Raw genomic sequence first — 11893 nt, 5'->3', positions numbered from 1 at the left:
CCCCAGATAAATCAGAAAACGGCCAAAATATGCGAAGATAAACAAGAAACTTACTTCACCGATGGGCGCAAAAATCGCTATTTTTTTTTCATTTTTCCCCCAGCTGTTGTCTATTTCTGGTTTGCAAACGTGTGCAAACGTGTTGGGAGTAACAAAAAAACTCGTAACTAGGTTATTCCTCAACCCCTCACCATTTTATTGCTCATGAATAGAACGACCGTTAAATCGTGGAACATCTTTTTAATTTCAATGGGAAAATGAATCTCAACGGATTACTATAACAGAAAGACGTTTGCAGTTGAATCTTGGGGTTATGAAGCACTGTTTTGCAATGATATTTTTACACAACAAACTAACACATTGAAGTCATATTCAATAATTGAATTGTTGATATTCTCTGGGGAAATGAATTGGAGAGAATTATATTCTCAAGTGTTTGAGTCCTCTGTCGTTGGGATTTGCCTTGGGTTGTTCTTTTAGTGGTTGTTTACTCATCTCTTTGTTTCTGTTTCTCAGACTCTCAATGCGGTTTTCCTTGTCGTCACTAGGAGGCTGCTGCAGCACCCTCGACCTTCCACTTTCCTTCAACCTTTGTTTTCTCTCTTTCGTCACTAATAGTTCACCTGTACTTTGATCGTCACTTCTTACGACGATTTTTTTCTTGGATTTTAGGCTCAAAGGGGACAGTAAGCCCACAATGCCTGACTCGTAATCCTCGAGATCCTTGAAAATTAATTTTTTCGGCTTCAGCTCGGACTTGTTGATGGATCTGCGATGTTTAATTGGCGCGAGGGGCTCGCTCGAGTCCAATTTTCTAGTTGGGGGGGTCTCAGTGGCCTGGCAATTCAGTTGATTTGAGTATTTGCTCAGGAACAATTGGGACCAGCATTTTATCTGCATGAGAATGATGAAGTATTCGTTAATTTTTTTCATTTTTGAAGATTTTATTGCAAGGTACAGTTATTAAAGTAAAATTAATGAATTATTTTTCATTGGACATGATTTGACGTCGGCAGAGGGAAATTCTATTGCTTCAGAATCCGAAATTTCCAATTTTTTGTGTCAGGAGTTAATTTCGGAATAATTTCGACGATAAATAAAAAAATAATTAAATAAATTCAATTACGATTTAAAATGGTCTACTCACTGCCATCTTGATGGTGTTCGATCATGCGTTTGATTGCATCATCTGTTTTTGAAAAAAATTATTTTGAAACTAATATTCAGGGAAAAGTATAAAAATTTAACGTTGGGGCAATGTTGGCTGCCAACGTTGGGATAATATTGACTGCCAGCGTTGGGGCAATATTCAATTTAAAATAGATTCTCATGGAAATTTAATTTCATTTCATTCGGAATTTGCTTCAGTAAATTGCTAATTTATTAGCAAAAAAAAGTACATTGACTATGTTGTGACAAAAGCAATTTTCCATTTTGCTTCCGAATAGAAGCTTTGTAATTGTTCAAATTTAGGTCTTGAATTTTTTGTGTTATATCGACCCAGTATGATCCAACAAGTCCGAAAATGGGATTTTTAGACCTCGTCCTTACGTGTGTGCATGTGCGTACCTACGTAACAAAGTTTTTCGTCAATTGTTCGCTAATGAATGGATGGAATTGAATCTTTTTTTTCAAACGTAGGTATTGTTGAGCCCTATTAATCGCCATTAATTAATAGTGTATTTCTAACCTAGGGAGGGAAAATAAAGGATCCTCAGCCGCGTGCTTACCAACCTCGCCTTCGGCTCGGCTGGTAATTGCACTGGCGGCTGAGGGTCCTTTATTTTACTTCCCGTGGTCAGAACGCGATTTTCCATCTCGGCGTAGGCGCAAAGTCAGAGTTCCCTCCCGCGAAGCGGGAGGGAAATGTAACTTTGCGCCCGCCGGGACGGAAAATTCATTTCACTGATGATTTTTTTTTATTTTTGAATTTTTCGAAAATTGATTGTCCCACGATAACTAAAAAAATGTTCTGAATTGATTGCATGATGGTTTAAAAAATTTGTACCGATGTCCTTTTGACCGAGTTCGAAAATGAAGGCGCTAGTAATAATCTTTATTTTAATTTAATTGAAAATTTGCAAAAATTTGGCATTTTTTGAAAAACAGAATTCCGAAGATATCTTTGAATATCATGCTTCAAATGAATTCAATCATAGCTTAAAATATTTGTTTTAAGGCCCGGGTGGATTATCTTTCGAACGTTATCTCGATTATTTTTCCATCTTCATAATGTAAAATATATCGCAGTTTCCATTGGATTTTACGTCACGCAGGAGTCCCTAAAAATTATAATTCTACAATCAAAAAAAAGTAAAAAAAAACATTTTCAAAGACAGTTTTTAATAAAGATTAAGAAATAAGTCCGATAGAGAGGAAATAGTGAATGTATAATTTATCCTGGTAACTAACGATCTGACAGCCATTAACTCCTGTGACAAATGACGACGTAACAGGCATTAGATACATCAAATTATTAATTTGCGGTATCCTCCCTATTCGGTTTATTTCCTAATATTATTCAAAAACGCTCTTTGAAAATGTTCAGCTTTTATTCAACATTTTTTTGATTGTACAATAATAATTTTGGGAGACTCTAGGACTATGTAAAACTGAATAGCAATTGGAGATCATTTCAGATTATCAAAATAAAAAAAAAACAACCGATAATGTTCAAAAGATAATATACCCGGGCCTTAATGCCATTAAGTTGAAATTAAAAGATGATGACGATAGCTACACGTTGATTTAATTTTTATGATGATTGTTAAAAATCTCATATTTTTTATGACTTTCCCTGAAAGTGAGGTTTCTAAGAGTTTATTCGAATGTGATGTTTCAAATTCATGCAAGTATGTTTTATGTGTAATTTTCTATCAACATTTTATGGAAGGACTGAGGGGAGAGATAGAACTGTAAAAAAGGCAATCGGTTGTGTAGACGAAAAAGATAATAAGAATAATAATGATGACAAGATTCAATGAAGGTGAAAATCCGACAAAATTGGTTAAAAAGAAACCTTATTCAATTTAATAAAATGAAATAAACAATGAATTATACATGATAGAAGGAATGATGAGCGAAATAACCATTCGGAAGCATATTGCTAATTTATTCGCAAAAATAACTATACTATATGCGATAGCAGAGCAATTTGCCATTTGTTTTTAATACTAAAGTAGTAGGTACTTCAGCTGCGTCGCTAAGTACAATGCGGTCGAGTGTAAACAAAAAATTGGAATGTCCAAGACAATAATTATTCATCATTGATATTTTTACGTGGAACGTCTATGGTTTCAATATCGGGGGTCATTTTGGGAAACGGTCCTTATGTGCAGCGCCATCTCTCGGAATTCTAAAAATTCTAGACATTTCTAGACAATTTGAGAAGTTTCTTGAAATTTCGAAAAAATTCAAGGAGTTTCTAGAAAATTCGAGAGAATTTAAAGAGTTTCCAGAAAATTAGAGGGAATGCAAAGAGATTCTATACGGAGATAAAAATTCCAGAATTTTTCAGGAGAAATTCAGGTGAAAATTACCGTGCCGTCTGGTACAGTGGGTTCAATTGTCTAGCACCAGAAAAATTCCGGTGCTGCATAGTAAAAATTCCGGTACCGCACAATAAAAGCTTGATCCCTGACTGTTTTCTATTACATGATAAATTACATTCAATAGTTAAAAATGAGTCAACTCTGTCATTCAGCATATCATCCTATTAATTTTATTTTAACCTCTCCGCCATATCCTCTCTCCCATATTAAAAGCGGAATGCGCGCCAAACGTATGTGGAACGTTTGACAGGCCAATGTATCTCTACAGCGTTATACACTTCATGAAGAGAAAATAAAGTGCACTTATTTTATTTCTTAACCGTTTTATCAGAACACTAATTAATATTTCACTGAATTGATATTATGAAAAACATTAACCTGGGGTTTCAGAGGAGGCGACGGAATAAATCATCTGGTCACGTTGAGTCGATGTTCGTGGTTGCGGAGGGGGGACGAAGAGTACCGAAATCTTACGAATGCGCGATCGGGTCCTAGGATTCTGGTAGAGCACCGGAAAAATTTGCCAGTCAGTGTCATAATTTTTCTCGTATTTCTCGTAAAAATTCACTGTCGCTTCGATTTTACCGTGCTNGCGATCGGGTCCTAGGATTCTGGTAGAGCACTGGAAAAATGTGCCAGCCAGTGTCATAATTTTTCTCGTATTTCTCGTAAAAATTCACGGTCACTTCGATTTTACCGTGCTGCACAAGAATTTTTCCCCACATTTATCCGAAAAGTGACTCGTGCGGCAGTACTTTTTCCTACTCTTTGCGGTACATTTCGCCTGGAAAGACCATCTGACCCCACTTTACTGTGCGAGTACGGTAATTTTTCTCGTACATTTCTTTCCGTGTAGGAAATTCGAGAAAGAAAGAAAGACCATGGACGTGTCCACGTACAAACAGCTATATCGAAAACAGCCGCCTGCAATTTTTTTGTATGAATTCTAACTTTGATGGGTGTAAGAAATCAATTATTATTCTAAGCATTTTTTCAAACAACCATCACTCGTTCGACTAGGGTGTTGACATCAGTGGCAAGAGTCAAAGAACACTTTTACCACAAGTATCGAATCCTATTCTTCATCTCGACGTGTGGAAAGCGGGATTTTGCGTATGCGGAGTGCGTAAAATTTCACTTTACGCATACGTGATGAGAAAATGGTTTATTTGAATTAAATAAACCTCATTTGACTCAGATAAATCCTCTTTTATGTCGCGCCGTGCAATAAGTCGAGTTTATCGAGAACTCGACTTCTGTACGACTTGACATAAAATATTATAGAGCACTCGGTAATAAATTTCATTTTCAACGAATGTGTTTACAGACCTCGCCTTCGCTCGGCCTGTAAACTACACATTCGTTGAAAACGAAATTTGTGCCCTTGTACTCTAATGTACTATTAGAACCAAATAAACGATTCCTTTGTTTTAAATTATAGTACATTAGAGTACAAGGGCACAAATTTCGTTTTCAACGAATGTGTTACAGGCCGAGCCGAAGGCGAGGTCTGTACACACATTCGTTGAAAACGAAATTTATTACCGAGTGCTCTATAATATTTTATGTCAAGTCGTGCAGAAGTCGAGTATTGAGCAAGCTGCGCGAAGCGTAGCGTGCGATAAACTCGACTTATTGCACGGCGCGACATAAAGTTTAATTCAATTCAATTTATTTATTGCTTATCGGGAGAAAAACTCTCCCATAGCAAGGGGGAAACCCAAGCTTGTGTACAGTGGTCGTATTATAAAGATTTTCACATATTGTGCTATAGGTTCCGAAGTAAAATAAAATTAAAATATACGTAGGAATAGGGACAAAAAGGAACACGAAAATCTAGGACGGAGCAAACACAATCTAAGAGAGAACAACAAGTAAATCACGCGTTTTGACGTTAAGTCCATACGTTTCTATTAAATTAAGTTTATTTAATTCAAATAAATCATTTTTCTGCGTGTAGCAGAGTGGTTCGAACAAAAGCGTCAAAAATCAGGTCGTATTCCCTTAAGACTATCTTATATGGTCCTTCTCAATTAATTATTAATAATAATACTGAACTGTTGATTGAGCCCAATTTCCACCTGAATGTTTCTATTCATATTAACCCTCATTTGAAATTGATTTCAGATTTTAATCTTCGAAAATTGAGGTGTGTTCATGCTACTTAAAAAACATTATTATTACGGTCGAATTAATTACTTTTAATGGGGAATAATTTTCCGATTAGAAACCACTGGATTGAAATTCAAAAAAAATTTTCATTTTTAAGTTTTTTTTTTAATTTTAGAATGAAATTTAGGTCATTAAAATCGTACCATTGATAAGATATTAATGACATAAGATAGTATATTTCGTAACGAGTGCAAAAAAGTGTTTTTTGGCGAGTGGGAGGTTTATATCACGAGTCGAAGGCGAGTGATATAATCCCACGAGCTAAAAAACATTTTTTCACGAGTTACGAACAATATTTTTCATCACAATGTGGCGGAAATTGGACTTTTAGGCACGCGGAGCGTGCCGAAAAGTTCCCTTTTCGTCACAGCGTGATGAAAAAGTCCATTTTACCTTACGTGTCCCTACAATAAATTTCTTTTGTTGCAAGTCCACGCAATAAATTTCGCAATTTTTGGTGAATAGTTTTTCCCATTTTATCATGACATTTTAGTTGATAACGGCTTAATAAAAAAATTACCTTGACATCGTGATTCTCGATGCTGTTGAAAGTTCTCTTCAGGTGTTGGTGGGAGCTCTTCGGCGTCTCCCAGTCCAAGTGGTTGCTCTCGTAGACTTTGAAGGGGCTCTCCGACATTTCGAAAAATGCGGGATTACGCGACATCGCGGAGGGGAAATGCCAACTCGGAGAGGCTTTAGATTATCGTTAATTGTTTTCGAATTAAAGTTTTCACGAACTTGTGAATATTCAGATGGAGATTTAACTATTCTTTACGAAGGAAAATTCGCGATATTATTCCACCGACTTGATGACGCTCACTACCAATTTCACACTATTGATCTCGAGATCATCCCTCCAACCTTGAAATACGAGAAACAAAAGACGAATGGGGGATTGACTGTAGCGTTTTACGATTATTCTTAGATTTAGAGTGGAAAATGAATTAGTGAGGCGATGAGATTTCACTATTTTTGGAATTAATTTTTACTGAAGGTTGTCCAAGTATCTTTTACAGTTTGGTACAGACCACACTACAAATTCAACCATTTTCAATCATTAAATTTTTCAATTAAATTGCGTGAGAAAAATTTGATAAAAATCATGAGAATTTAGCGTCATTCAAAGTATATTTTACACAGAATTATTATATTTTTAAACACTCGTTGTGTATATTATAAATAATTGAAATTGTTTAAATTTTCCGAAACCTCAGTTTTTTTAGTATGAAATCGATTTCTGGTAAAATTCTAAATACCAATAAATTTGTTACGATTGCGATCAAAAGATTCCAATCGAAAGGCCCCGGTTCAAATCCCGGTCCGGATTATCCATTTTTTTCAGTAAAAATGTTCTGGTTATTCATATTGAGAATAATCCCTGTTCCCCTCCCACCTCATCCAAATCCCATCCAATCATTTCCTAAGACGTCACAAATATGTGGAACGCTATATAAATTCCCATCTTTAATGTGACTTGTACTACGGAAAATTGATTGTTTATAAATTATTTATAAAAAATTCTCGTAATTGTCAAAACTTGCAATTTTTTAATTATTTCATCAATCTTCTTCCAAAAGTAAACGTATCCCTCAGAGAAATAGTTCTAAACATCAAAAAGTTCCTCAAATGCAATTTTGCCATTTATGTTGATTTTGATAAAGAAACTTAGAAAATGTATGCTGAAAAGATCCGATTGAATTATCTCAATAAGAAGTGACTGAGAGAAAAATGTTTAGAAAATATTTTTTTACAGAACTTCCATAACTACACAAAAGGTTTTCCGTCGTTCATCTCTTGATATTCATTAGTAAACAGGTAAAACCGCTTGATTCATCACCAAAATATCTCGGAATCTGAGAAGAATGGCGAAAAAAATTCTCTCGGATTCTCTCAATTAATTAATCCTCAATGAATTAATTAATCTCCATCTACCACTACCATTCTTTAATAATCAATTCCTCTCTCACAGAAATAATTCTAAATAATTATTTCTCACAGAATTACTTCTAAATAATTCTCAAATGCAATTTTGCCATTTTTGTTGATTTTGATGAAAGAACTTAGAAAATGTATGGTGAAAAGTTCCTATGGAATTATCTTAATAAGAAGTGATTGAGAGAAAAATGTTTAGAAAATATTTTTGTGCAGAACTTCCACAAGTACACAAAAGGTTTTCCGTCATTCACCTCATGAAATTAATTAGTAAACAGGTAAAGCCACTTGATTAAATTGCTTGATCCATCACCAAAAAAACTCGGTATCTGAGAAGAATGACGAAAAAAATTCTCTCAGATCGTCTCAATTAATTAATCCTGAATGAATGAATTAGTCCAAATGAATAGTTCTGAATAATTATTTCTCACATAATAAATTCAAAGTAATTCTCAAATGCAATTTTGCCATTTTTGTTGTTTTTGATGAAAAAACTTGGAAAATGTATGCTGAAAAGTTCCTATTGAATTATCTCAATAAAAAGTGACTGAGAGAAAAATGTTTAGAAAATATTTTTGTATAGAACTTCCACAACTACACAAAACGTTTTCCGTCATTCATCTCTTGAAATTAATTAGTAAACAGGTAAAACCACTTGATTAAAGTGCTTGATCCATCACCAAAATATCTCTGAATCGGAGAAGAATGACGAAAAAAATTCTCTCGGATCCTTTCAATTAATTAATATTCAACTACCACTACCATTCCTAAATAATCAATTTATCCCTCATAGAAATAATTCTAAACATCGAAAAGTTCCTCAAATTCACTTTTTCCAATTCTGTTGATTGACTCAAATTGATGAGAAAATTACTTCACCGAATTAAATCGCCCGGAATCGAGAAACAAACTGGCGTTTGATTTTATAAAGCGGGATAACCGAATGATGCCGAGGTTTGCCGAGTAAATACGACCGTGCTTCTCTCGAGCGCCTACCCACATGGAAAATGGTGGTGGAGCAGGCAACGGAGTAACCGAAGCAGCTATTCGCCATCGTTGATGGATGCACAACGAGTGTGTCGAGGTGGGCGCGCCGAGCATTGTATCGATATTGCGTATTATTGTGCTTAATGAATTCATAAATTGTGTCAGTTGGCAAGTGAAAGTGATTGGTGAAGCTCCGAAGGTAAGTTTTTCCCCAAAATTATACGATAAAGTGCACAAATACAGAATTGAAGCGTTGGGCATTGGAGACCATCCGCTTTCGGAGTGTATAAACTATAATGTGCGCATGCGCAAACGCGGGAACGATAATTTTACGTGTTGCGAACCCCTTCAGCGGTTTTCACATGGTAATTGGACAAAAATCCATTGACCAGATGATAATTGTTGGGTTACGTTGTCAATGGAAATTATCTGCATTTTTCATCGTCCCTATTTTCATACTTTCTCGGGAAACTTCAGAGTTTTGATTTGTTGCTAGGTAATTTCACCTTTCACCTGTGTATTTTTTCACTACCGCGAAGTGGTTGAGGGGCCGTTATCAATATATTTATGGGGACTTGGAAAGAGTCACTTTGTTTGAATTTTTTTACGATTTTTTCCATCTTCCAATGGGGTATTGTTTCGAGTGTGGTGTTTTTGTTGGGTTATAACGCTGATAAACGTAGTGGTCCGGGTTTCGAGGAGGAAGCTATTCCTTAAGATAAGGGAAACGAAAATTTGCGGAAAACATCAAACTTGCAAGATTGAATTTTGGAAAATTGTCAGAATTTTTTGATTAATTAACCTTGAGAGATTTAGCTATTTTTAGAATTTTCCAAATTTCGTATTTATAGAGTTGGATGTAGGATAAACCTTCCCTTGAGATAACGAGAAATGAAAATTTCCAAAATGCCGCAAATTTACGAATATTTTCTCCTTCGCATTTTCCAGAAGTTTTCATTCAAAGATGTTCTGATAGTTTCATTGTTTCACATTGTTATATGTTTTTGATTTGCAATTTCGTATTTATAAATTTCACCGAGGAAAATTGTATTTGAAACTGCAATATTTAATTATTTATTGAACTCAAATAATCTTTCTACAAATTTATCAATGCCTAAATGTTGATAGTTGACATTTTTCTTATTCGATTATTCCCTATTGAAAGAAAGAGTCACCTTGTTTGGATTTTTTAATTATTTTTGGAATTTTTTCCAACTTTTTTGTTCAATTAATCTTTTGATAGATTTTGCTATTTTTAGATTTTTCTAAAGTTCATATTTACAGAGTTGGATAGAGGATAAATCATCCATTCAGATAACGAGAAAAGAAAATTCCCAAAATGCCGCAAATTTACGAACATTTTTTTTTTCGCATTTTCCAAAAGTTTTCATTAAAAAAAATTTTTGATAGTTTCTCACATTGTGATGTTTATTGAACTCAAATAATTGTTCCATAAACTTATCAATTTCCATACATTGACAGTTATTATTTTTCTCATTCGGTTATTCCCTTTTGAAATCCACTCCCTTTATTTATGGTGACTTGGAATTAGTTTAAGATTTACGGTAGAAGGAGTCACTTTGTTTGGATTTTTTAATGATTTTTTTCATCTTCCAAGGGAGCATTGCTTCGAGTTGTAGCCTTTTTGTTGGGTTATAACGTTGATAAACATACTGAGCGGTGTTCCATGGAGGATAAGCTGTTTCTTAAGATAAGGAAAACGAAAATTTGCGGAAAACAATAAACTTGCACAATTGATTTTTGGAAATTTTTCAGAACTTTTTATTCAATCAATCTTTTGATAGATTTTGCAATTTTTAGATTTTTCTAAAGTTAGAATTGTTTAAAGTTAGAGGATAACTCATTCCTTGAGATAACGAGAACTGAAAATTCCTAAAATGACGGAAATTTGCGAACATTTTCTTCTTGGCATTTTCCAGAACTTTTTATTCCCAAAATTTTCTGATAGTTCCTCACATTGTTATGGGTTTTTAATTTGCGATTCCATATTTATAAAATTCTATAGAAGATACTTGTATTTGAAACTGCAATTTTTTAATATTTATTGAACTGAAATCATTTTTCCATAAACTTATCAATTCCCATATATTGACAGTTATTATTTTTCTCATTCGGTAGAAACAGTCACTTGGTTTGGATTTTTTAATTATTTTTTCATCTTCCACTGGAGCGTTGCTTCGAGTTGTTTTTTTTGTTGAGTTATAACGTTGATAAACGTACTGAGCGGGGTTTTATGGAGGATAAGGCATTTCTTAAGATTAGGGAAACGAAAATTTGCGGAAAACATCAAACTTGTACAATTGATTTTTGGAAATTTTTCAGAATTTATTGTTCAATGAAGTTCCTGATAGAATTTGATATTTTTATATTTTTCAAAAGTTCATATGTATCGAGTTCCATTGTATTTTCCATTTGCAATTTATAAAATTCCATAGAGGAAACCTGTATTTGAAATTGCAATTTTTTATTCCTGCAATTTTTCAATACTTATTGAATTTGAATAATTTTTCTATAAACTCATCAATTCCAATATATTGACAGTTATTTTTCTCATTCGGTGATTCCCTTTTGAACCCAACTCCCTTTGTTCTCTATTGAACTGACAAAACTCCTCTGATTGATTTGGAAAAAAAAGAAACAGACAAGCTTTGGTCATTTTCTATTTTCAATTTACAAATCCGTGTTCATAGATTCCCCTTTAAAATATATGATTTTTCAAGTTAACGAAGAGCGAAAATTTGTTGAAAAAAGGCAAAAAACTGATTTTCTTCTTTACTTCCCCCTTTTCTTATATTTTAGTTGTTGAAATACTCTATTCGCATTTCTTCATATGTTGACAATCTTCTAGTTTCATAATTGCCCCTTCCGTTTGCTCCCTCCCTCCACCCTTCTCTAACTTCACTCTCTTTGTTCCTCAGCAAACCAACAAAACCCTTGTAATTATTCACAAAAAGTACCAAGCAAACTGCCTTTTATGCAGTAAAATTTTGTCATTTTCATGTGCATAGAATTCTCTATTTTATACCTAGAGAGTCCTCCAGAAAAAGTTCTCTCTCCTAAGCTGAATAAAAATACAAATTTTATCCATAAAAACCTCACGAAAAAAATTCAAAAATTCTTACCCTGCAACTTTGCGAATTCCCTTCATTGAAATAATCTTTTCATAGTATTATACATCTTTACGTACCCAATTTTCAATTCCGCAAGTGGTGACCCCCCCCCCCCCCCCC

General features: G+C 34.2%; 2 protein-coding genes across 2 annotated transcripts in view; one reads left to right on the top strand and one right to left on the bottom strand.

Moving 5' to 3' along the window:
• Nucleotides 1–235: 235 nt before the first annotated feature.
• On the bottom strand, nucleotides 236–6507 carry LOC107042464. Its single transcript, XM_015263517.1, has 2 exons — nucleotides 6244–6507; nucleotides 236–894 (listed from the first exon to the last, which is right to left on the bottom strand). Exons 1-2 carry the CDS (start codon nucleotides 6385–6387, stop codon nucleotides 421–423), a joined length of 618 nt encoding a protein of 205 aa, XP_015119003.1. The 5' UTR covers nucleotides 6388–6507; the 3' UTR covers nucleotides 236–420.
• A 2220-nt stretch (nucleotides 6508–8727) lies between these two features.
• LOC107042463 (7SK snRNA methylphosphate capping enzyme) overlaps nucleotides 8728–11893 on the top strand; it is a 24714-nt gene continuing 21548 nt past the window's right edge. The window contains exon 1 of the mRNA XM_015263516.1: nucleotides 8728–8841. The gene's annotated coding sequence lies outside the window, so the exon portion shown is untranslated. The remainder of the gene's footprint in view (nucleotides 8842–11893) is intronic.

Source organism: Diachasma alloeum, unplaced genomic scaffold (genome assembly GCF_001412515.2).
Source record: "Diachasma alloeum isolate Michigan unplaced genomic scaffold, Dall2.0 Dall_scaffold_00472, whole genome shotgun sequence".
Classification (NCBI taxonomy): Eukaryota; Metazoa; Arthropoda; class Insecta; order Hymenoptera; family Braconidae; genus Diachasma; species Diachasma alloeum.
Note: the sequence above shows the minus strand (reverse complement) of the source record. Positions and strands in the feature narration are given on the sequence as shown.

Excerpts from the sequence above, each read along its gene's own strand:
- LOC107042464 (XM_015263517.1), bottom strand. The coding sequence starts at position 6,387 with ATGTCGCGTAATCCCGCATTTTTCGAAATGTCGGAGAGCCCCTTCAAA. Across the intron at positions 895-6,243 it reads TCGAGAATCACGATGTCAAG|ATAAAATGCTGGTCCCAATT; the intron begins GTAATTTTTTTA and ends ATTCTCATGCAG.